The sequence below is a fragment of the Cricetulus griseus genome, assembly GCF_003668045.3.
Source record: "Cricetulus griseus strain 17A/GY chromosome 1 unlocalized genomic scaffold, alternate assembly CriGri-PICRH-1.0 chr1_1, whole genome shotgun sequence".
In the NCBI taxonomy this organism is placed as follows: Eukaryota; Metazoa; Chordata; class Mammalia; order Rodentia; family Cricetidae; genus Cricetulus; species Cricetulus griseus.
The window spans coordinates 31,758,278-31,785,149 of NW_023276807.1; the positions used below are offsets into that span (position 1 = coordinate 31,758,278).

Sequence of the window (26,872 nt, forward strand, 5' to 3'; positions counted from 1 at the left end):
TCTCTGTGTCTCTTTACTTTGTCTTTCCTTCCCCCACCTCCCCTTTCTAATAAAAATTCTCACTCTGCCAGGCGTTAGTGGCGCATGCCTTTAGTCCCAGCACTGGGGAGGCAGAAGCAGGCAGATCTCTGTGAGTTCAAGGCCAGCCTGGTCTCCAGAGAGAGTGCCAGGATAGGCTCCAAAGCTACACAGAAACCCTGTCTCAAAAAAACAAAAACAAAAACCACTTCTCACTCAAGCTCTGTCTGCCTGGCGTATTTCTCCCCCACCTCAGTCACCCTTTGCTGGCCAAACAGCATGCCACCCCCCCCCATGCAGGACCCCCTTCCAGCTTTATCCTAACCTAAGCAAAAGAACAACCCCTATGAAAGGGTCATTCAGACCTTCAAAGGGTCATGACCCACAGGTTGAGAACTGCTGCACTAGAGATAATAGTCATGAAATGCACCTTCTCCTGAACCTCCAAGAAGGACCCAACCCTGTGAACAACTTGTTTTCTGACTCTGCTTCTGAAGTCGGGAGAGAATCCATTTCTCTTTTTTCAAAGATCTTTTTAATGTGTATGGGTGTTTTGCCTGCATGTATGTCTGTGCACATTTGTGCAGTACCAAAGGAGGCCAGATGACAGCTTTGATCCCCTAGAACTGAAGTTACATACTGTTGTGAGCCACCATGTGGGTTCTGGGACCCAAACTTGGGTCCTTTAGAAGATAAGTCAGCACTTGTAACAGCTGAGCCACCTCTCCAGCCAGAACCCACTTCTCTTGTGTTATGCCATGGCAGCTCTAGAAGATAACACACTTTTCTTTTCCTTCTTATTTGGTATATATGAGTGTTTTGTGTGCATGTATATTGGATGCCCTGGAACTGGAATTACAGATGGTTGTGAGCTGTCAGGTAGGTACTGGGAACCAAACCCAGGTCCTCTCTAGGAACAGTATGCACTCTTAACTGCTGAGCAGTCTCCCCAGCCTTTTTTTTTTTTTTTAAGAATTTTCAAATTGATCTGACACAGAACCCTCTTTCACACAATAATACCTATTGACATGCAGGAAACACAATTTGGGAGCGCCTGGCTCCAAAAAGACAATAGTGGTGTACCTGACTTACAAAGGAAATTTGAAGCTACTTCATTCTCCATTTTGCCACCATAATCACCTTCTAGAACTGGATCTGCCTAAATTGACATTTACTTACCTAAGGAAAATACTTAAAATATCAACTTTATTAATTACTGGGGGGGGGGGTGCTGCAAGCCACAGCATACATGTGGAGGTCAGAAGAGTACCTCCAGGGTTGGGTCTTCCCTTCCACTGTGGCTTCCAGAGATCAAACTCCTGTCACTGGGCTTGCTTGGTAAGTGCTTTTACCATTGAACCATGTTGCCAGTCCTCAGCTATCTTTTAACATCAAAAGACTACACAGAAAAGGCAAAAATGAAAGTCAACAGCAACATTTAGACATAGCTGGGAATAGTATTAGTCACCATCCATAGTCCTCACAACCTCCCTCCCCAAATAAATGTACTCAATTTAACACAAGCTTTCTAGCTCTGCTCCCAACCCCCCAGACTGGCATCCCTAGACACCTCCTCTTATTTACTAATTAGCCCTCACTGGGCAAACTGGTGTCCTAGTGTCTTGACTACAAAATGAATTGCATGCACCCTACCATAGTAATTAATACCATATTGCAAAAACATTCTTTAAAGATTTATTTTTTATTTATGTGTATGTGTGCGTAAATATGTACGAAACCCGTGTGAGGATATCCGATGAGGCCAGAAGGTTTCAGTCAGCCTGACACTGGAATTACAGGGGGTTGTGAGCCTCTTTTTGACAACTGAACTTTTTTCTTCTGGAAGAGCAGCCAACAACCTTAACCGTGGAGCCATCTCCCCAGTCCCTGCAAAACAGTCTTAGTCACCTAATCTGGCTTGAGTTTCAGCTACCAGCATACTTTGTGGTGGACCCAATTGTGATTTTTCATTTTTTTTTCCTCTGGAGTTCATGTTTGTGGGTCCCTGAGGTGGGACAGTATTCCCAAAGAGAATTTGCTTTTCCTCAGGCCCCAGGGATTCAAGAGTCATTTTAATTCATTTCTTTGTTTGGAACCAATATCCCAGTCTGGTCATTAAAACTAGACCCTGACTGGACAGTGGTGGTGCACACCTTTAATCCCAGCACTTGGGAGACAGAGGCAGGTAGATCTCAGTGAGTTCAAGGCCAGCCTGGTCTACAAAGAGAGTTTCAGGATAGCCAGGACTGTCTCTGAGAAACCCTGTCTCTGAGAGAAGGAAAAAAAAAAAAAAAAAAAAAAACTAGACCCTGAATCCACATGTCCAACAGAGATTTTCTTTCTTTTTTTGTGGGGGGGTGGGGGGGTTTCAAGGCAGGGTTTCTCTGTGGCTTTGGAGGCTGTCCTGGAACTAGCTCTTGTAGACCAGGCTGGTCTCGGAGATTTTCTTTTTCACATACATATATTTATACCCCAGACTTTTATGCCAACTACATCATAGGCCTTTTTATCAGTGTATGTCACAGGCATCTCAAAATCAGTTTGCTTGATATTTGTTGCAAAATATTTGTTGAACTATGTAAAGATGTGTTGCATTTGGTTAATTATGTAAAGATGTGTTACTGTTTCACCTTGCCTGCCTAAGGCACCTGATTGGTCTAATAAAAAGCTGAATGGCCAGTAAATAGCAAGGAAGGAGGTATAGGCAGAAATTCCAGGCAGAGAGAATAAGTAGGAGGAGGAATTTAGGCTCAGGGAAGAAAGGAAGGGAGAAAGAAAAGAGACACCAGGGGCTGACCAGCCAGCAGGCATAGAGGAAGCAGGAAAGTAGGACATGGGGAGAAATAGAGATGAAGAGAAACAGGTTCAATTAAGTAATAATAAGAGCTAGTTGGGAATAAGCTTAAGCTAAGGCCAGGCATTCATAATTAATAATAAGTCTGTGTGTCTTTATTTGGGAGCTTATTAATGACCCAAAGAAAAATCCAACTACAGATACTGGCCTTCTCCTGGAAATGCGGTTCCACATGAATTTTTTATTTCAGGAAAAAGTACCAGACTGATGTGTGTGGGTGTATAGGAAGTTTACTGAACAATGAGCAAATAAGGTTTGAAATTTGGTTTACAAACAGTTCACTTGTATATCCCCTAGCTGTGCCCACTGAGAGGGAGATGTGTTTTGTTTTCTAATTATACAATGATACCATATGGGCTACAAGGGGCCCAATCTCCCTATAACTACTTTTCCTCCCCTCACCCTCAGTTCCAACATCCCAAAGGCTCCCTTAGTCCTTCTGTCTCCTATGTCTTCTCCCTTATGGTCACAGTAAGCTGCTGAATCCTGGTAATATGAATGCAGAATTCTGAGTTCTATTTGAAAAGAATTCATTTTAGTGCAACTATGCTCTGACCTACAGAATATGGCATTTAAAATGGTTTGTTAACTTAGGACTTTTCATGACGATGAGACACATCTGTTCCTGGCATCACCAATTACATCAAAGAGAATGATGGACATTGAAGAAACTTGTTACCGAGTTTGCCTTCAATATGGCAGAGAAAGCCATTTAGACAAACTGCTCTTGCCTAGACTGCTTGACTGTATGCTGTATGGAAAGTACTGTGGGATGCTACAGAATGTCTATAAATCTTTTATGGATTTGTGAAGTATAATATTGCTATAGTTTGGATATAACTTGGTCTTTGTGGTGACTGGCCATATTGTGGTAATAGATTTAGAAGATTGTCTGTGTCTCTGACAGTGTTTCCAGAGACATTTAATGGAGGAGAGAAACCCACCCTGCATGTGAGCAGTTTCAGCCCATGGGCTGGGGTCACAGATGAAACAAAATAAACACCAGCGTCTCTCTCTCTCTCTCTCTCTCTCTCTCTCTCTCTCTCTCTCTCTCTCTCTTCTCCTCCTCCTCCTCCTCCTTCTCCTCTCTCCTCCCCTCCCCTCCCCTCCCCTCTCCCTTCCCTGACATGCTAGACTATATCCCCTCTCAATAAACCTTAAGTTGCTTCTCATCTGATACAGCAATGAGAAGTGAAACTAATTCAGAACCCAACCCAAAAATGAAAAATTGATTACAGGCTTGCATTACCACCACCTGCCACTTGGGAGGCAGAGGCAGGCAAATCTCTGAGTTCAAGGCCATCCTGGTCTACAGAGTGAGTGAGTTCCAGGCCAGCCAGGGATACACAGAGAAACCCTGTCTCGGGGAGGGAGGGAGGGAAGGAGGGAGGGAGGGGGAAAGGGAGAGGGAGGAAGGAAGGAAAGAAAGAAAGAAAATGAAACTTGATAGGACTTTGGCAGAGCAAGGCATAACAGGAGGTGATCTAGTGGCAACTGTCCATGAGAAAAGTAACTCAAGGGGTCTTTCAGGAGGAGATTAGGTCCTTAGGAGGGGAGCATCAGGGAAGAAAGTGGGTCACTGGGAACAGGCCTCCTGGCTTTATTCCCTGGTCCTTCTTCCTGTTCACATTTGGACTGTTAATACAATGTGACCACCCAGCCTCCTGCTCCTACCGCAGTGCCTTCCCTGCCTGCTTCCATGTCTTCTCCACTGTGGCTGTCTGTATCCCTCTAGCCCTGTGAGCCAAAATAAATCTTTTTCCCTTAAGTTGCAAGAAGGCAGTGCCTCATCAGATACCAAATCTACCAGCATCTTGGGCTTGGACTTGCCAGCCTCAAGAACCATGAGAAGGAAATCTCTTTGTTTATAACCTACCCAGTCTCTAGTATTCTGTCATAGCAATCTGAGGGATCTGCCTATTACCATTGACCTATGGGCATTCAAAAAACAAACGTATCTGAGTAAAACCAAATGTGGGCTGTATGTTACTGTTAGGGCTAAATACCTTGCATTGAAAATTTACATACACCAGGTAGAAAATACCCACCACTTCAAGAGACATACACTTGAGGTATGAAGTCTGAAGCTGTAAAGGATTATGATGTGTGTCACTAGCTCTCAAGTGGGTCAAAAAACAATAGGAGAGGGGGAGAAAGAGAGAGAAATGGGATAAACGCTGCCAACAGTAGACTCTAGATGAAAGATATGCTGGTGTCTACTTTATGATTTGTGCAACTTCTCTATACATTTTGAAAGTTTCCACAATTGAGAGTTAAACAAGACAAATCATAGTGATTCCTTATTAGAGTCACATAAATGGTTTAGGGCAGAGACACTGTCAAAAACAAAGAATAGAAAAACCCAGCACTGGCAGAGGCTGGATGGAGGTCAGTCAGTGCATGCTTGGGGACTCATTTCTGGTCAGGGATGTCTCACAAAGTTGAAAATACCTGTGGATAGAGGTACAGCATTACAGAGTGCATTCCCTTACAAGCCCAACAGCTCTCAGCCAAGACATACAACTCTTAAAGCCTGGTGGGGACCTTTGCCCAGAGGATCCCATGGTGCAGAAGACACACCCACTTCAGGAGAGGCTCTGCCATCTCTGAGCTCCACATGGAAAAAAAAAAACTGCTTTTGAACAGGTCCTATAGTCTTTGAGATTTCGTATACCTACCAGAGGAGAAGAAACTTGATAGGAAGGGTGATGATGCCTGCCAGCTGTCCAGCTCCTCAACTTCCTTTATCTCATTACTCAAGTTGTTGGCCTTCTCCTTCTCCAAGAAAGGCAAGCTGGAGGAAGAACACAATCCTGTATGTCTTATTAAATTTACAAACATCACCAATAGATAAGGCACTATACCCCACAAAATGAAAGAGGCCTCCACGTCAGGGGGCTGGGGAGATAGCTCAGTGAGTAAAGTATAGTTGGACTTTCCTTTGGGCCACTAGCTCACAAATAAAGACATGGAGACTTGTTAATTATGAAAGCTAGACCTTAGCTTAGGCTTGTCCCACTATCTTTTATAACTTAATTAGCCTACTTTTATTAATCTATGTTTTGCCATGTGGCTTCTTACCTTTCATTCCGTATATCTAGCTCCCTCCATGTCTGACTGGTGTCTCCTCTGCACCTTACCTCTTCCTACCCACAAGTCCTCTCTCTGCCCACAAGTCCCGCCTATACCTCCTGCCTAGCTATTGACCATGCAGCTCTTTATGAAACCAATCACAGCAATATGTCTTCACACAGTGTACAAATATTCCACAACAGTAGATTGCCATGCAACTACAGGACCCGAGTTCAATCCCCAGAACCCACATAACAAAGCAGGTTGTGGTGGTGTGTGCTTGTAATCCCAGCACTGGGACAAGCAGAGACAGGCAGATCTAGTGGCTCTCTAGCCCAATCAAAAACCTCAGGACAGTTGAGAGTCCCTGTCTCAAAAAATAAATAAATAAATAAATAAAAGATGGCCAACACCTATGGATAACACCTAAGGTTGATCTCTAACTGCGACATTCACACATTCAAACAAAAGTATGTGTGTGCATGCATACAGAGAGAGAGAGATGGAATAAGTAAATAGACATATATATATGAATATAGATGTATATATTAAAAGGCAGACCTAAATACAAAGTAATTTAAAAGCAAAAGAATGATCTAAGATATATCAGCTACATGAAAATGAAATAGGAGACTTGTAATCTTAATATTTATAGACATGGATAATGAAAGTAATGCAATTGTATAAAACCAGGCTGGAGAGATGGCTCAGAGGTTAAGAGCACTGGCAGCTCTTCTAGAGGTCCTGAGTTCAAGTCCCAGCAACCATGTGGTGGCTCGAAATTGTATAAAACCCATTCATCCAGTAACATGGGAAATAAAAGGCCACCTGCAAATTTTGTTTCATAATTGAGGAAATGGGTAATCCAAGCAGACAGAGCACAGTGTTCTCAACAAGTCTGAAATGCCAGAGATAGATAAGTCATTAGAGAATCTTCAATGCACGGAAACAGCAGGGCAAAGCTGTGGGAAAGAAAGAGCTACACAGAAAATGAGCTTCTGAAACTTACATAGCAGTCCCCTTGAGTTTTGCTAAATGTTAAGACAACCATGTATAAGGTGGAATGCCATAGAAAAATGAAGTGGTCTATTGTGAGCTGTGCTGGATAGTTGTATGTCAACTTGACACAAGCTAACACCATCTGAGAGCTGGGAATTTCTCAATTAAGAAAATGTCTCTATAAGATCGGGTTGTAGTCAGGCATATAAGGTATTTTCTTAATTGGTGACTGATGGGGAGGGTCCCCAGCACATTCTCAGTGGCACCATCCCTGGGCCAGGGGTCCTGGGTTCTATAAGAAAGCAAACTGAGCAAGCCAGTAAGCTGCTCCCTTCATGGCAACTGCATCAGCTCCTGCTTCCAGAATCCTACCCTGACTTCCTTTGGTGATGAACAGTGATATGGAAGTGTAAGCCAAATAAACCCTAAGCATGAGCTAAGTTGTTTCCAGCTCTCGAAGAAAACTGAAAGATTCTTCTAGATCCTTCAACTAAGTTGAAGACTTCATTACTCCAAGCATTTGGTAGAGACTCCAAAGAGAAGGGTTAGTTACTCTGCACTATCCTAACAATAGTCAAAACATACTCAAAAAGGGTCACACCTTCAAAACCAAAGTATGAAAAGGCGGGGCATTGGTGGCGCACGCCTTTAATCCCAGCACTCGGGAGGCAGAGGCAGGCAGATCTCTGTGAGTTCGAGACCATCCTGGTCTCCAGAGTAAGTTCCAGGACAGCCTCCAAAGTTATACACAGAGAAACCCTGTCTCGGAAAAAAAAAAAAAAAAAAAAGTATGAAAAGATCATACCAAACTGCAAATGACTGTCAGAATAAAGCTGAACATTCTTTAAGGGACGATAACAAAACTCAGACACTCAACACCTTAACATCACAATGTTTCATATTCAAACAAAAATTACTAGGCCTCGCCAAGAATCAGAAAACTGTGATCAGTAATCAGATGAAATATCAGTCAGCAACAACAGACCCAGAAATGACAGAAATCATTTAGCAAACAAAAATACTAACATAGCTATGATAACTATGCTGATATATTTAAGGAAAATGAGGGAATCAATAAAAGATTTAAAAAATCATGCTGGGTGGTGGTGGTGCATGCCTTTAATCCCAGCACTCGGGAGGCCAACACAGGCAGATCTCTGTGAGTTTGAGGCCAACCTGGTCTACAGAGTGAGTTCCATGACAGCCTCCAAAAAAAGCTACACAGAGAAACCCTGTCTCAAACAAACAAATCAGAGTCAGCTCAGAGGATAAAAGCAATTTGCCAACAAGTGTGACGGACAGCCCACGTTCCATCCCCAGAGCCCACAGGACAGAATGAGAGAACCAACTCCCAAAAGTTGTTTGTCCACACACATACTCATGCACACATACATACACACAATACATAAATCAATGTAAAAAGTCACATGGAACTTCTGGAAATTAAAAATATTAAGCTGGCCATGGTGGTACATAATCCCAGTGTAACAATAACTCTTTCTGCCAACTGCCTGAGCTCCGCCGCCATGTTAGGCCCCCAAATAACACACAGAATTTTATATTAGTTACAATGCTGCTGGCCAATGACTTGAATTTCTTATTTGCTAGCTCTGCCTTAAGTATCAACCATAACCATTAATCTATATATTTTATAAAGACTTATCAAGGAAGCCAGCAGCATACTTCCTCTCTTCCCAGGATCACATGGTAGCTCTCCTCTTTACTACATTTCCCAGAATCCTCCTTCTCTCCTAATTCTGCCTAACTTGCTTCCCTATTGGCCAACAGTGCTTTATTTATCAACCAATAAGACAAACATATACACAGAAGGCCCTCCCCCATCATGCCAGCACTCAGGAGGCAGAGGCAGGTGAGTCTCTGTGAGTTTGAAACCAGCCTGGTCTACAAAGAGTGTTCCAGGACAGCCAGGGCTACACAGAGAAACCCTGTCTCGATAAACCAAAAGAAAAAAGTACTGGTGTCAGCTGGAGAAGTGGCTCAGTTGGTGGAGTGCTTTTGTAGCATGCAGGAAGCCATGGCTTGGTCCCCAGCACCACATAAACCAGGCGTGATGACGCCTATAATCCCAGCACTTGGGAGGTGGAAGAAGGAAAATCAAAAGTCCAAGGTCAGGCTGGAGCGACCACTCAGCTGTTAAGGCTAGGCTCACAACCAAAATTTCAAGGTCATCCTTGGCTTGAGTTTGAGGCCAGCCTGATCTACAGAGCAAGTTCCAGGACAGCAGGGGCTACACAGAGAAACCCTGTCTTGAAAAAACAAAAATAAATACAATATAATATGATAGAAAAACCATGCTGCTTGGTATTTTATGATTTATACATACAAATATATTTGCATGTATTTACAAAAAACTAAAGTAGTTGTGTAGAATGGCAAGATTAGGAGGCTGGTGGTATTTTAGGTATTCTTGAATAGTGTGTATAAAAAAGAAAGTACAAACATGAGAAGCCTAATTGTATGTTATAAGGAATAGGGAAACATAATGAAGGCGTTAGAGATGCCAAGTTTAGAAGAAAAGCCTTTTATTCCCACCGAGCTCTGGGGTTTGGTACTTCCACTGAGCCCTGGTGTGTGAGACTCGAGAACATGGGCTACCTCACCATACTTACATGAGACTATATTCGAAAATAGAAAGAGAGAAAGAGGAGAGGAAACTAAATACATGAGGTTCACACTGAGGCAGAGAAATCAGGGGTGGAGAGATGCTCAGTAGCAGTTAAGAGCACTGGCTGCTCTTGCAGAAGACCCTGGTTTGATTCCCAGCACCCATGCACTGGCTTGAGAATTCAGTTCCAGAGAATCCAAAACTCTCTACTGGTGTCTCTGGGTACTAGGTATACACATGGCATATGGATATACATGCAGGAAAACCACCCACACATGTTTAAAAACTAGTTAATTCTATAAGCATGTAATTAGGACCACTGAGATGAGCAAGTAATGACCCCTGCTGCCATGTATAAAAATCTGAGTTCCATCCTTGAGACCCACAGAGTAGGAGAGAACCAGCTCCCTAACTCACGGCACATGGGCCTCCATACACGTCTTAACACACTGTACATGTGTCTCCATACACATGTCTTCCCTTTAATTTAGTATAAAACAGAGGGATAGTCATTGCCTAAGTACAGGGTGTTCCAGTTGGGCAGTGATGGCACACGCCTTTAATCTCAGCACTCAGAAGGCAGAGGCAGGTGAATCTCTGTGAGTTCGAGGCCAGCCTGGTCTACAGAACAAGTTCCAGGGCAGCCAGGATTACACTGAGAAACCCTGTCTCCAAAAAACCAAATAAATAAATAAATAATGTGGAGTGTTCTATTGGGTTTCTCTTTGAAACTCTAACCAAGTTCCGCAGGTGCAATCATTAGACATGTGCTTTTCTTTCCCAGAACACTCTGTGATAATACTCTGAAAACAGGGTATTATCAATCTTTTTGCTCCATGTAAACTCCTCTCCCATGCAACCCAAGCACACTATGGCATCTGGCAGTCAGCTTGCATCATAAGTAGAATTTGCCCTCCTGTTGCCAGATGCCACAGACACTTGACCTCTGTGTTTCTCTCCTACTGTCCACATTATGTACTGCACTGACCCTGCTGCTGGGACACAAACGGTCCCCATGGCTTGACCGTCTGCAGGCCTCTCCATGGGAAAAGAATGTCTTTTTTTATGTAATATCTTTTTTTATTTTTTTATTTTTACTTTTTTTTTTCGAGACAGGGTTTCTCTGTGTAGCTTTGGAGCCTATCCTGGCACTCGCTCTGAAGACCAGGCTGGCCTCAAACTCACAGAGATCTGCCTGCCTCTGCCTCCCAAGTGCTGGGATTAAAGGCATGCCCACCAACGCCTGGCGTAATATCTTTTTTGTAAAGATTTATTTATTATGTATACAGTGTTCTTGTCTGCATGTGTCCCTGAAGGCCAGAAGAGGGCACCAGATCTCATTACAGATGGTTGTGAGCCATCATGTGGTTGCTGGGAATTGAACTCAGGACCTCTGGAAGAACAGTCAGTGCTCTTAACCTCTGAGCCATCTCTCCAGCCCATCCTTTCCTTAGTAATTTTCGTTTGTTTGTTTTACTTTTTGTTTTTTGAGACAGGGTTTCTCTGTATTGTTTTGGAGCCTGTCCTGGAACTAGCTCTGTAGACCAGGCTGGCCTTGAACTCACAGAGATCAGCCTGTTTCTGCCTCCCAAGTGCTGGGATTAAAGGCATGTGTGAGCCACACCCGGCCATCTTTTTAACAGAGATAGGACCATAGAAAACTTGGTGAGAAAACTCACTTGGGAATTGGTGGAAGTGGCTCCAGTGGGATAAACGTATCAAATTTTTTCTCATAAGGAGTCCTGAAAAAAAAAAAAAAAAAAGAGCAGTGGCAACAGCCATAAAATTGCAACAACCTCTTAAAACATGGAGACCAATGCATCGGCATTTCCAATATATGTCTGACCTTCCTTCTTGTATCCGTTCTCAAATGTGGGCTTCAAAACTGGATGGGGAATAATGCTTATTTTTTTGTTATGTTTCATCAAGGTCATTGACTCTCAAAACAGCTGTTTTCCTTTTTAGTTGAATGACTGTTCTTTGATCATATTTTCCTAAGTTCACCTCCACATTTAATGTCAACCTATGTACTAGTCACTAGCGATCAGACTGGGTCTGAAAGTTCTGAAGTCTCCAAGTATGTGGTAATAGAAATCAGACTAATGAGCAACTACTTCTTTCTTGTTCTATCAGCTTTTGAAAGTATAATATAATGGGTTTCCTGTTTCCATACATGTGTATCATTGGAACTGGATCATATTCAATCATCCATCACCCTCCCTTACCCCCCTACCCACTATCCCTCTTCCTTCCCCCAAATACTCCCCTCCCAGTGATACACTATACATACATATACACATATATATGCTATTGGAGTTTGAAGTTAAGGCCTTGCCTATGTCCACACCACCAATAAGCTATATCCCCAGCCCTTTTTGTGTCTTTTATTATTTCAATTCCACAATGTGTATAGTCACAAATTAACTAAATATGAACTTCTTAAGGAATTTTTCACTCCATCATATCTTATTGTTATCCACCCCTTAAAAAATAATTTCTATACAAGGAAGGACTAGGAAATGGTTCAGTGGGTAGGAGGCTTGCTATGAAAGCAACAGAACAAATCCCCAGCACCAGCATAAAAAGGCAGGCACAACTATGTGTGCTGTGACCCCAGCATTAGGGGGCAGACACAGGCAGATCTAGGAGCTCACTGGCCAGGCCAAAATGCTTTGAGTTCAGTCAAAACTCAAAATGCTTTGAGTTTTGTCTATTGTCACTTTGAGTCCAGTCTAAGCCATAGGGTGGAGAACAATTGAGGAAGACACCCAATGTCTTCCTCTGGCTTCCATCTGCACACGCAGGAGTGTACACACATGCACACATAAGTGCTCACAACACACACACCCACAGACACACACACACCAGAATACATAACTAAAATAAATAACCAGTTAATTAAATAGCACTAATCTATATGCAGCAGCAGACATTGGACTCCTTGACAGTTAATAGACTCCTCTGGAAAGAGCATGCACTCACAGCGAGAAGTTGACTGGCGGCAGAGTTGCTCCTGCTTTGAAGAACCCTTTACTCTGTTCTGGGAACATGTACGGATTATCCCCTGGTGTTAGCCTCGGGATTCCATTTCTGGGATCAATGTCTGTGGGAAACGTTTGAAAACATCACATGTAGGGCTGAAGCCAAAGCAGTGACATTACAGTGACAATCAAGTATCTCTATGCTTATTGTGAGATGAAGTTCTTGTCACCCTGCCTTAGGAAAGTCAAGTTCCCGGTGACTTTTTCCCCTACACTATGTTATCAAATATGATTATTTTAAAACATGGAAGACTGAGGAAGAGGGAGTGGAGAGAAGGTAAGAGCTAGAGGGTAGTGAGAAGTGTTGTGAAATATGGTCCCCTGGACGTGGTATGGCGATTGTACACAGGCACTCACAGTAGCTATGCAAGATTTGCATAAGGTCAAGCCAATTAAAATTTCACATAGATTGGGGGTAGTTTCCAAGGCCCTAGACCTGAGAATCTATTGTCACTTTTATTTAAGAGTATGGCCACTGGCAGGTTCCCCACACCCATGGATGACCTCACACATATGGGCAGCCCCAGTCGAAGGCTAAAAAAAAAAAAAAAAAAAAAAACTAATTTTTTTTAAAAGAAAAAAATAGGGTTGGGCCAGCCTTTAATCCCATCACTCAGGAGGCAGAGGCAGTCCGGATCTCTGTGAGTTCAAGACCAGCCTGGTCTACAAAGCTACACAGAGAAACCCTGTCTCCAAAAAACCAAAAAATAAAATAAAATAAAGCTGGCCAGAAGATGTGATAGGGTGGGGGAAGGGGGGCCCAAGAAGATTGGAGGTGGGAGGTGAGGTGTGAGTATGATCAAGACACACTATATACATGTGTGAAATTTTCAAATGATAATAAAAATCTAACAACAAAAGGAAAACACGGAGGATTGGGAATACAGTTCACTCATCTAGCATATATAAGGCCCTCGGTTCAATTTCCAGCACCACAAAAAAAAACCGAAAAGGAGTCAGGTGTTGGGGCCCATAAAGATGGCTCCACTTCATCTTGGCTCAAGGTCAGAGAGTTCAAAACTGTCTCTAGTAAGTCACAAGACCTAAAGGTCTAAGGTGTGGCTACAGGAGGATGATGGGAATGTCTTCTGTACATATGTTTATCTTATTGGTTGATGAATAAAGCACTGTGGCCAATGAAGCAGGATGGCAGGTGGGATTGGAGACAAGGAGGATTCTGGGAAATGTAGGCAGGGAGGGAGAGACACCATGTAGGATGCCAGAGGAGAAACAGGTCCGGACTCTCTCCGGTAAGATAAGACCCTGTGGAGATACTTAGATTATTAAAAATGGGTTATAACTTAGACAGAGCTAGCCAATAAGCAGCCATACCCAGGCCGGGCGTTGGTGGCGCACGCCTTTAATCCCAGCACTCGGGAGGCAGAGCCAGGCGGATCTCTGTGAGTTTGAGGCCAGCCTGGTCTCCAGAGCGAGTGCCAGGATAGGCTCCAAAACTACACAGAGAAACCCTGTCTCGAAAAAACCAAAAAAAAAAAAAAAAAAAAAAAAAAAAAGAAGAAGAAGAAGCCATACCCAGCGGCCAACAGTTTGATAATATAAGTCTTGTGTGTTTATTTGGGTGCTCAAAGGCAGCTGCAGAACCTGGCAGGAAGAATGTACCTAACAAAATGGTACCCTCAACGTGTGGCATGAACTTCCACTTAAAATTTGGCAAAAGCTTAAAAAGGGATTTAGAAATAAAAGAACAGAGGCAAGCACGGCTTTCTAAATGTACTTGGGTGTATATTATACACATGTGTGTGTGTGTGTGTGTGTGTGTGTGTGTGTATATGTATATATATATAGTATGTGTGTACATGTGCACATAGGTGTGCAATATGAATGTGCGGTTCTACCTGTGGACATCAACGGCCAATGCTGAATGTTTTCCTCAATTGCTTTTTTTCTTATTTTTTGACTCAGAGTCTCTCACTGAACTCATTTGTCTATATAGGCTGGCCAGTGAGCTCCAAGAGTCCATCTGTCTCAGCTCCCTCAGTTCCAGGGTTCCAGTGGATGACCCCTGCGCCTGACTTTTGTGGGGGCTCTGGGGATCAGAACTTGGGTCTTCAGCCTTGTGCAGCATCCATCTCTCCAGCCTGCATTTCCTCTGATTTTTTTTTTAAATTTTAAGTGTATGAGTGTTTTGCCTGCAGGTATGTCTGTGTACTACATGAGTGCCTGGTGGCCACAGAGATCACAAGAGAGCATTGGATTCCCCTAGAACTGGAATTATAGATGGCTGTGAGCCACCATGTGGGTGCTGGAAATAGAATCAGGTCCTCGGAAAGAGCAGCCAGGGCTCTTAACCACTGAGCCACCTCTGCAGCCCTGCATTTCCTCGTGCTGAACAGGAAGTTTAGGGTCTGGACAAGGCACGGGGATCCCGTGAGGACCCCACATCAATAGCCATGCTTGCAGGGTCCCCGGGATGGTTCTTTCTCCAGATAAAGCCAACCATAATTTGAAAATCCATTTGCCCTTTACATGAGTTTTACAAGAGAAGCTGCTGCTTACTCCTCTTTGCACAGCGTCTACAGAAACCTTATTCATCACTGAGGTGATGGCTGCCTCCTCCTACATGGGTATTTCTATAAGGAGGTGCCAAAAATGGCCCAGTGCGCAGCAACATCTTAGGATCTTTTTGAGAAGTCTATTCTGAGAGAGTAGGGGCAGATAATTCACCAGGTTATAAACCAAGGTAATCCATGGATTTGAATATGGTGTATGTATAATATTTCATCTTAGTTGTCTTTAATTAAAACTAACACTGTATACTTCATGCTAAGGCTTACATTACCAGTGGCATCTAACTGAAACACACAGGATTTTCTTGGGACTTCAATGAGGCTTCTACTAATGATCTGAAGTGACTCATTTGGTGACTTAAATGTCCCGTTAGCATTTCATGAAAGCTAGAGAAAGACAAAAGTGTGGATCGGTGTGCATTCTGAGTCCTTCATTAAGAAAGTGTCGCCTGTGAACTAGGCTCTCTGCCTTCCTCTCTTCCTGGCTGCACTGTGGGCAACAGGGTGACCCTGCAGAGCTGTCCCCAGGCAGAGAAATCAGAATCCACAGAGTCACAACTGAGAGCTTGTTGTCTGTTTGTTGTTTGTTTCATCTTGGATGGAATGAGACATATTACCATATTTCTTCCTCCCAAGGCTCTTGTCCACGGTGCTCTCCGCCACAGACTTCCTGTTGCCCCGGAAAACCCCACTGAAGAAGCACTGCTTTCCAGTGTGGTAGGTGTGGATATTGCTGCTAAACCTTGGATAAAATGTCCACTCAGGACGATGCCCGTCTTCTGCAAGATATCAGAAACCTTTTCATTAGCCCTGCTCTCTGCCCTCAATACAATTAGACAAGATGTAAAAACTCCTCAAGCTCTATTTAGCCTTCTCACATACACACTTTTTTAAAAATGTGGAAGAGTATTTGCCTGCAAGTATGTATGTGGACCACAGGCATGCAGTGCCCACAGAGGCCAGAGAGGGCCTGGATCTTCCTGGAACTGCAGTTACAGGCAGTTATGGGCCACCATGTGGGTGCCAGGAACCCAATCCAGACCCACTGAAAAGCAGACAGTGCTACTAGCCACTGAGCCATCTCTCCAGCCCTCACACTCTTTTGGCATTTAGATACAGTCTCACTATGTAGTCTAGGTTGACTTGAACTCTTTTGTGTGTGTGTGTGTGTGTACATGTATGTTTGGGTAGGTACATATGTGTAGGTGTACTTGTGAGTTTATGTACCACAGGTCAACATCAATGTCTTCCTCAATTGCTTTTTCATCTTTTTTTAATATTTATTTTTGTGTGTGCATGGGTGTGTTAAGGTGGAAGCTTCACCCAAGCCCCTTCCCTATCTCCCTCCAAACCCTGCTGCATCTCAGAAATCCCACCAAATGATGACCCCTCCCCCAGAGATGCTCAAGACCACTCCCACAGGGTATTTAAACTGTTCCCCAGAAACCAGACTTGTGGTTTTTACCGTCTCCCTTTCCTGTCTCCTCTCTGGGGGGCTGGAAGGCCTTCTAGGAGTGCTGTATCCATTAACAGTGGGCTTTTTCTAATTCAGTTTGATTTGATCTGATTTGGATTGCTGTATCAGCGGAGAGACTTATCCAGGTGTAGAAACTTTTCAGGGTGTTTTGCCTGCTTGTATTGAAGGGCACAGACCCTCACCCAGCCACCTGCTTTGGCAGCCATGACAGGCTACAGAAAACACCCAGCAAGATGTAGGCCCCTGACTCAGCACATGTGCTGAGCCTTTGACCTTGCCCAACCCTGCCCTAATCACTAGGAAGCAAGTGCCAGATACTCTGCATGTGGCAAGGAGTAGAAGTTAGCTGGCGGGCTCCAGATGTGCTTTACTGATAATAGTGGTGTGCAGGGCATAGCAACTGTCCTGGAAGGGCCTCCGGGCATAGCAACTTTTCTGCAACTGCAGCTGACCATTCAACTCAGGATAGGTTGCCCAAGCCCGGAGATGCACCAAACCTAAGACTGGACCCCCCCAAGACATTCCCCTTGCTCTACCCCAATATATGCCTGAAAGGAGTAAACTAAAGGATTCACTTCTAATAATTTACACTGGGGAGAAATTGTATAAATGTGACAAAGTCTTAAGTTCCCATTCAACTCTTATTATTCATCCTAGAGAGAAATAAAGGGACCAGACCCTCACTCAGACCCCTGCTTTAGCAGTCATGACAGGCTACAGAAAAGACATGCAGGCCTCTGACATAAGGAAACTCCAGATCCCCTGCACCAGCCCTGTCCACCTGTAGCCTAGGGCCAAAACTGAACACAAAGAAACTTCAGGACCCCCCCCTCCAGCCTCCTAGATATTTGGTTCCTGGGAACTGTTTGGCCACAAAAGAAACTCCAGGAGAGACCAAAACCTCCCCCGTAGTCTCCAGAATACAGTTCTGAAAACTATTGGTATCTATGAACAACAGGCCACCTGCAGGTAACAAGACAAAGCCATAGAAACCACAGAATGTTCCCTCTCAGCACTGACCAATGAGAATAATTGGTCCACAGGTATTTCATGCCAAAATATGACTTTGAAAAATTCTCCTAATTGTTCCCAAATGTCAACCAATCAGAAACCAACCTATACCTGAAAGGTTCAGGCTTTACACTGGCCTGGCCCTGTAACCTGGCAGAATCCACTCAGGCAGTGCCCTGGTCAGCCTAGGGTTTTATGAGAACTAGTCTGCACGCAGGTGTAAAGGACTCCTTTAAAAGACCAACCCCCCCCGCCCCGCCCATTTACTCTTCTCTTATCTTCCTCTTTGCTCTCTCACTCTCTCTCTCTTACTTTCCTATCTCTCTCTTACTCTCTCTTTCTCTCTCCCTCCCTCCCTCCCTCCCTCCCTCCCACTCTCGATCTCGCTCTCCCCCTCCCCCACCTGGAATAAACTATGGTTAATGTACTCTCTAGTTCGTGTCACAGTTTCTTTTCTTATATTTTTAAACTTTTACAAAATAACAATACCTACTGATGTAATCCTGTAACTTTTGTCTTTAAAACCTAGCAGTAGACAGGGAACATCGCTTTCTCTGGTGGCTGCTCAGTCAGCCAGCCAGCCAGGTCCCTGTCATGGTTGGATGAAATAATAAAACCTTGCTTTTACAGTTCAGTGGATCTGTCTCCATGGTGGTCTTTGGAGATCCTCACAACTTGGGCACAACAATGTCCTGCCCCAGTGCTGCTCAGAGTCCCTCCTACTCCATCCGCTGTGTCGATAGACAGAGGACCCTAGTTAACTTGTAAACTAAAAAGACTCTCTGCTTTTGCATAAAATCTGATCTCTTGGTAGTTTGGGGGTTTCAGTGTCTGGGGACAACAGTATGTCTGGGTACCACGTGAAGGCCTAGTGCCCAGGGAAGTCAGAGAAGGGCATTGACTCTGAAGGGACAAGCTCCCCATTTCGGCAGCCATAACAGCCTAACACGTGCTTGCCTGACCTTGCCTTGGTCACTAGGAGGTCAGATGCCTGCCTCGTGGCAAGGAACCAATCAGAAGTTAGCTGGTAGTGCTATGCTTTACGGCTCTGGGTGTGCTTTATGGACAAGTGCACAGCAATGACTTGAGCAATTACTTGAGAAATAAACAGGACTTTTTAAACAGAATTAGCTTAATATGGTTAAAATTTTAATTTATATTACCATTTTTTAAAATTTACTATTTGTAGACATGAGAAACCATAACAAACAGTTTACATTTTTCTCTTTTAACAATCTTTCCTCTGACCTTCTATGACTTGCTTTAACCCTCTATAACTTTCTATATACCCTTGGTTTACTCCTCCGATTTTCTTAGACATTCTTAGACAAATTTCTCTTTCCCTTTTTTTTCTATCACTTTACTACATTCTCATTTCTCAGTCAACATAAAAATGTTTATCAAAGTCCTTTCCATAGTTTTTAATAACTTTAAGGCCTTTTTTTTTTTAGAACATCCAAATCAGACCAGATAGCTCACCCACCCGAGCTCCACGTGCTCAGGGGAGAGACCAGTGGTCAAAAGTCAGACTGAGGGGGGTGGTTAGTACAGAGACAGACACAAACAGAAAAAACAGGACAGACATCAGACAGGATAAACTGTGCGGCAGAGGAATGGTGCCCCAAACCAAAATTACAAACAACCGTTGGACTTTCGTCCAGGGCGGGACTTCAGAGTCTAAACAACACGTCTGTTTCCCCCTGAGGTCCGAATACCAGTACAAATACGAGTCCTGCGCAGGTCAAATCAAATTCAAGTCATGGCACCAAACCAACAAAACAGCAGGAGACATACAGAACATTGAACATATAAGTTGTGAGCTCGAATCATCTTTTTTTTTTTTTTTTTGGTTTTTCGAGACAGGGTTTCTCTATGTACCTTTGGAGCCTATCCTGGCACTCGCTCTGGAGACCAGGCTGGCCTCGAACTCATAGAGATCTGCCTGCCTCTGCCTCCTGAGTGCTGGGATTAAAGGCGTGCGACACCAACACCCGGCTAAGCTCAAATCATCTTACTTCCAAGATCTAATCCACTCAGGTGAGGGGTGGTCACAAATCCAGGACGAGCCCCCAAATGTTAGACCCCCGGAAAAACTCAGGTATCCGGTGTCCCAGGCCACAACCTCGGTCACCCCAATCACCTGGCAGATTCCAGAGCTTGATGCAAACTGCATGAGGCTTTATTGTTTTTAACGAGCTAACCCCATGTTAGCTCAGGTCTTTCACCCACCCGCCATGGCGGATGGCTAGCAAAGACACCTCAAACCAGCTGCGGAGCGATCTTGTAGGGCAGCGTAAGGGGAGTGTCTGGGAGTACACACAGGCTCAGGATTGGTGTGACTCCAGGCTTGGAGGGTTTGCCCTGTGTTGATTGGCCAATTGGTTGTTATGGCCCATAGGCCCTCCCAGGGTGTTTGCTATGCTCTGCACATCATTGCTGTGCACTTGTCCGTAAAGTACACCCAGAGTCGTAAAGCATAGCGCCACCAGCTAACTTCTGATTGGTTCCTTGTCACGAGGCAGGCATCTGACCTCTAGTGACTAAGGCAAGGTCATAGCCAGCACGTGTTACTGTCATGGCTGCGGAAGTGGGGAGCTGGTCCCTTCAGTAGCTACTGTTTAAGGAATATAAAGTAACTATATGCAATTTAAATTCAACTGTGCTAAGTTCCAACTATTTTACTAAGTTAAAACCAGTTACAGTCAGACTGAAAAATTAATTAATTACAGAAATAAGGCTTTACCTAGCCACCTATGTGCTTAAGGCAAGTAACTAAAACAGACAGACCGCTAATGCTTCAGAGACCTGCAGAATATGGCATTTAAAATGTTGTTTTAAAAGTTTATAATATCAGACAGACTGCCAGATCCTGACAGTGACCCAAAGATTCCAAAGAAGATTATGAGGCACCCCAGTTCCTGCACCTGGATGATGAGGACGCTGACCAGTGAGCGAGATGCTCAAATATGACACCTGTTGCCTGCCAGAACCTGACTGTAGACAAAACTGCTGGACACTGGAAAATTGATTGCACCCCCTTTGCCTAGACAAAGCAAGGTCAGTCTTTTCCATGTCCCTCTTCCACATGAAAAAAAAAACAAAAACAAAAACAAAAACCTCTCATCTTACAGGCCTGGTGAAGATTGCTGTTCTTTGAGACTTCTGCCTCCAACAATAATGGAGAGACTTGGGTATGGCTAACTGTATATGGACTGTCTTCTAACTGGCTTCTGTTGCTTTTTAGTAGATTCGGAAACTGTATAAAATTTACCCTTCTCAGATCTCTGAAATTATTAATGGTTGTCAGCTTGACAGCATCAGGCAGTCAGATCCACTATAGACTATAGTCGGCTTGGTAGCTGATAAAGTAATGAGTACCTACTGTTCAGGCACAAGTTAAAGGTATTTAGGTTTATTTTGGTTGTCATCTAAGTATAAACTTAAAGGGTTTTTCATCAGGCTAAAGCACCTCTGTCCAATCCATGCCTAACTCTCTGGACAGAAGACAAATGTACATGCTTCTAGTCCAAATCTGTAGTTTTTGCTAGGACTCAAAGTTATAAATCTGTTCCTGCTGTTTGAACAGATATCCAGATATCTGCTTTTTTCTGCACTGTGGGTTTCAGTAAATAAGTTTTAACTTCTGTTCCTAGTTTAAACATGTCTTAAACAGGTTTCTGCTTCTGGCAGACATCTGAGTATCAGTTGCTAACTACAGGCTGTTCCTAAGTAGACTGCGAGCCCTGGACTTGCTGTGGATGTGAACCAGTCCAGCTGATGTGGACACCCCCTGTCTCTGCAACAGAGTCTGCCAACCAGAAGCTTCTGATGGATTCCCCATTGCCTAAATTCCCTTTTTGCTTTTGACTAGCATTTTAGCCTTCTTGGGTCCCTAACTTTTTCCCAAAGCCAACAGGAAGTAGCATGGGAAAGAATACGTTGCCCATTTTCCCTGGTTGAAATGCTAAATCAAAAGGAACTCTCTTACATAGGGGACGCCAATATCTCTCACTCCCTGATGGGGATGCTGGAGAGACAGCAATTCCATGATTGGAATCTCCTAAAAGAAAATGGGGGAATGAAGGGACCAGCTCCCCATTTCAGCAGCCATAACAACCTAACACATGCTTGCCTGACCTTGCCTTGGTCACTAGGAGGTCAGATGCCTGCCTCGTGGCAAGGAACCAATCAGAAGTTAGCTGGTGGCGCTATGCTTTACGGATCTGGGTGTGCTTTATGGACAAGTGCACAGCAATGACGTGTAGAGCATAGCAACCACCCTGGGAGGGCCTATGGGCCATAACAACCAGTTGACCAATCAGCACAGGGCAAACCCTCCAAGCCTGGAGGCACACCAATCCTGAGCCTGTGTGTACTCCTAGACACTCCCTTATGCTGCCCTATAAGATCTCTATGCCATGGCTTCACAGAGTCTTTCCCAGCCATCTGCCATGGTGGATGGATGAAAGGCCCGAGCTAACATGGGGTTAGCTCGTTAAACAACTGCAATAAAGCCTCTTGCTGTTTGCATCAAGCTTTCTCCTCCACCTGGTGATTGGGGTTGCTGTGGTCCTGAGCTGAGATCCTGGGGGCCTGAGCCTCTGGAGGGTCTTTCAACTCCTGGAACTGGAGTTACAGTTGTTAGCCACCATGTGAGTGTTGGGAATCAAACCTAGGTCCTTTAAGAGCAGCCAGTACTCTTAGCAGCTAAGCCATCTACACAGCCCCCTTCCATCCTACTTTTTGAAACAGGGTCTCTCACTGGACAGAGCTTACCCATTTGACTGGCTGGGACCTTCCTACCCTTGCTTTCCTGCTGGGATTACAGGCACAGCTTTTTTACATGGGTGCTGTGATCTAAACTCTGGTCCTGATGCTTGTGTGGCATGCACTTTGCCTACTGAGCCATTTTCTTATCCCCTCCCCCAGCCCTCACGATCACCCCCACCCCCACCCCCAATGAAGGAAGTACATTACTGGGGTTCTATGGCTTCCTATTTTCCACCCCCACTGCTTCCTCTCTGCTTCCCTAGCATTCTGGGGTCTATCCCTCTGAAACCGTAAGCTATAATAAATCTTTCCCCCCTAAGTTGTTTTTGGTCATGGTATATTATCACAGCAAGAGAAACATAGCTAATACTGGGGCTGCAGAGAGGGCTCAGCAGTTGAGAGCACTGACTGCTCTTCCAGAGGACTCAGGTTCAGTTCTCCGCACCTTGGACACCAAACACAGACCAGATGCACATACATACATGCAAACAAACACTCACATACATAAAATAAAAATAATAAATCTTTTAGGAAAAGAAAAATAACCAATGCAAACAGTCAGGAAAAGGTCTGTGAGGGAAAATACTTTGTATACCACAGCTCAGATATTCTCATGTGTGTCACTTGATGACTTGAGAAATGTGTCATTAGGCTGCTTCGTTCTCCTTTGAATACCACAGTGTCCTTACACAGACATACACAAAGAGGTCAGTGTGGTAGCTCTGGTGTCACCTTGATGAAATCCAGAGCCACCTAGGAGACACAGCTCTGAGCACATCTGTGAGAGCTTCTAGATTGGGCTAGCTGAAGTAGGAAGGCTTGGCTGTGGACTGAACCCTAGATTGAATGAAGAGGAGAAACAAACTGAGTACCAGCCATTCCCACCAACAGCCCTCTCCTTTCTGACGGTTGACACAGTGTGAGCAACTGCCTCCCAACCCTGCTGCCATGTGTCCCCACCACCATGTGGACTGTTGAGTCAAAACGAACCTTTTTATTTATTTGTGTTGTTGTTGTTTTTTGTTTTATCGAGACAGGGTTTCTCTGTGTAACAGCCCTAGCTGTCCTGAAACTCGCTCTGTAGACCAGGCTGGCATTGAACTCACAGAGATCTGCCTGCCTCAGCTTCTCGAGTGTTGAAACTAAAGGCGTGCACCACCACCACCCGGCAAAATGAGTCTTCTTTTTTAAGGTGCTGCTTCACCGGTGTGAAAAGGAATTAGTACAGTTGTTCACCCATATGGTTTCTTGATAATATCAAGAGGCACCCTAAGCAAAATGTGTGAGGCAGCCGTGTAGCCCAGCATGCTGTTGTATGGTTAACATTGTATTCTGTGCACTCGTGTGTGCATGCATGTGTGTTGCAGACCAAGAGGACAACTTCCAGGAGTCAGTTCTTCCCTTCCAGCATGTGCCTTCTGGGGATCAAAACTCAGTCTTAGACACAAGGGCCTTTGCCCACTAAACTGCCTTGCCCAGACCCCTTACCTTCTCATAATAAGTAGAGAGAGTACTTTACAATGCTGGTATAGTGTAGTATACTAAATATCTAAACCAGTGGTAAGGTTATTTATCATTGTCAGATAGGATGTGTGTGCTATGTTTTTATAGGACTGGCCACCAGTATCACCACAGGCACAAGTCATGTGTGTGTTATGACATCACCAGGCCATGGGAAGCTTTCAGCCACATCATATTTTGGTGGAACCACTGTCATATATGCAGACCACTATTGGCTAAAGCTGCATTATACAACACATGACTGCTTGTGTATGTACTCAGGTGTACATATTTCAAAATTCAGCTCTTCACAGCTATAGGGAAGAATATCGTTGGAGAATATTGAATAAGAGAGGGTTTATAGTCTATGAACTTCTTTCTATATTGCTTAATACCTTTTATGGCACTTACACTAAGGCCTTTCATGCATGAAAACCGTATGATCATATTCACCTCCCACACACCCATCCTGAGGACCCAAGAGGAAACATGCCAAAAGCCTGACACTGGGCAGGTCTTCCCTGACTTGGTCCATAATATGACAGATTTCTGAAAAGGTCGCAGGGGCAGAGGCCTGTGGAGGAAGGCCTGGGACCTACTCACTTGTCTGTGACTTAAGCAGGCTGAGTTCCTCAGGATGTATTTCCTTCTGGAATACAGGCAGTGAAACTTGAGAGGGGCACTTAGACTGTGCAGAGGAAGAAGAGGAGGAGGAGGAGGAGGAAGAGGACTTCTGATCCATCTCTGAAGCTTTGCTGGAAGGCAAGTGGCAGGGTTAAAATTGCCTCTCTGTTCAAACTGGCAACCAAACTGATCTTATACTAGTGGCACACAGAGTTCTCAGTAACAGAACTGGCTGGCCTCACTCTCTGTAAAATCCCTGAACGTGTAGTTTACTGACTCACAACTTGAAGGTACTAAAACGTAATCAAAAGATGCAAAAAGATGCATGCTTTAAAACAATCAGGTTAGCCTGGTGGTGGTGGCGCACGCCTTTAATTCCAGCACTCAGAAGGCAGAGGCAGGCAGATCTCTGTGAGTTCGAGGCCGGCCTGGTCTACAGAGCGAGTGCCAGGATAGGCTCCAAAGCTATACAAAGAAACCCTGTCTCTAAAAAACAAACAAACAAACAAACAAACAACAGGCTAATCAATTAGGAGCACTTGCTGATTTTATAGAACACCTGGGTTCGATTCCCAGCACCTACATAGTAGATCACACCCACCTGTAACTCCAGTTCTAAGAATCTGATGCCTTCTTCTGGTCTCCGCAGCACCAGCATGCATAGGATATACATACATACATATTTAAATCAATTTTTAAAAAAAAATCAAGGCACTAGCCCCTCATACATGGAATTGCTCCATGATCCAGGAATTCTACCCTTATGTGTAAACCCACAAGAACAGAAAACAGAAACTCAGGCAGACACTTGCCTATGGGCATTGCAGAAAATGAATAACTCCCAGCATTCGTCAGCAGGCAGGTGAATAATTGAAGTTCAGGGTACACAAAGGAATACAAGTCAGTCTACAAAAAAGTGGGGCTCTGCCACATGCTACCACATGGGTGAGCCGAGAGAAGGTGATTTGAAGTAAAGATTAGCCAGACGTAGAAGGACAAGTCAATATGGCTCCACTAAAGGAAGGGCAGAGAGCAGCTGAAGGGGAAGGGATACCCTTCAGTGACACGGTCTGTGTTGGGATTGGTGAGTTGTTTTGGAAATCGGCAGCGGTGGGGCTGGAGAGACGGCTCAGCAATTGAGAGCACTGGCAGAATTCTAGAGGACCTGGGTTCAATTCCCAGTACCCACATGGCAGCTCACAACTGTCTGTACCTCCTGTTCCAGGGGATCTGACACCCTGACACAAATATACAAGCAGGCAAAACACTAATGTGTATAAAATATAAATAAATATTCTTTTTTTAAAAAATAGGCAGTGTCGATGGTTGTAAGACACTATGAATGTAATTAGTGCCACTTCATTGTGCACTTAAAAAGGGATAAAATTGTATTTTAAAGATTTATTTTGTGTGTGTATATAATGTTTTACCTGCATTGCAAGGGTACTATGTACACACAGTGCCCATGGTGGCCAGAAGAGGCCATCAGATCCCTGGAGTTCCTGGTGGTTGAGAATCACCACATGGGTTCTGGGAACCAAAGCCAGGTGAGCCATCTCTCCAGCCCCAGTAATCATACTCTTAACTGTATCTCTTAGGATGCTCATTCTTTATTTTTTTTTCATTCTTTGTGTGTGTGTGTGTGTGTGTGTAACTCATTGTCCTTTGACCTCCACATATTCAAAATGGCATGCATGCACACACATGGGGGTAGGAGATAAATAAATAAATGTTAAAAAAAAAAGAGGCCCAGAGAAGTGATGCAATTTGCTCAAATTCACACAGATCATCAGTGGAGAGTTGGGATTTGAACTTATGTAGCCTAGCTCAAACTTCTTGCCTAGCAGTGCACACAGATCTCAGACTATCCCCTTCTTGCTCATAATTCATCCCAATATTGTCTTAATTTCAACACACACACACACACACACACACACACACACACACACACACACACACACACACGCACACACGCACGCACACACTTACTTAGAAAGAATCAACGATCCAGTGGATCCTGGTGGCTCATCGACTCTCGGACAAGCATTATCAGAAGACAAAAGGCTGCTCCTTCTATCAGAGCCCATCCTGCTGCTGGCCAAGGAACCACTGGATTCTAGACCATCAGTGTGTTTGGTATCTGCAACATAGATGTCACCATTTGAGTATATTGCTGAAATACCTGACAGCCTATATTTGAAAACTGGAGGAGAGGGATCTGGTGAGATGGCGCAGTGGGTAAAGGAGACTTGCTGCCAGACCTGACAACTTGAGTTCAATCCCCAGATCTCACAAGTGGCAATAGAGAACTGTCTCCTGAGGGTTGTCCTCTAACCTACACATGGCACTGTG

General features: G+C 44.2%; 1 protein-coding gene across 4 annotated transcripts in view; it reads right to left on the reverse strand.

Moving 5' to 3' along the window:
* Positions 1-994: 994 nt before the first annotated feature.
* Spats1 (spermatogenesis associated serine rich 1) overlaps positions 995-26,872 on the reverse strand; it is a 46,461-nt gene continuing 20,583 nt past the window's right edge. For 2 of the 4 annotated variants that reach the window (XM_035452859.1, XM_035452858.1), the window contains exons 4-10: positions 26,510-26,660; positions 24,500-24,651; positions 15,756-15,917; positions 12,552-12,672; positions 11,249-11,311; positions 5,551-5,666; positions 996-1,905 (exon numbers count right to left, since the gene is read on the reverse strand). In XM_035452859.1, the coding sequence (XP_035308750.1) occupies positions 1,721-1,905; positions 5,551-5,666; positions 11,249-11,311; positions 12,552-12,672; positions 15,756-15,917; positions 24,500-24,651; positions 26,510-26,660 (950 nt within the window). In that variant the 3' untranslated portion in view covers positions 996-1,720. Of the gene's footprint in view, positions 1,906-5,070; positions 5,324-5,550; positions 5,667-11,248; positions 11,312-12,551; positions 12,673-15,755; positions 15,918-24,499; positions 24,652-26,509; positions 26,661-26,872 lie in introns of those variants that run through there. The other 2 variants (XM_035452857.1, XM_035452860.1) reach the window with 2 other exon arrangements.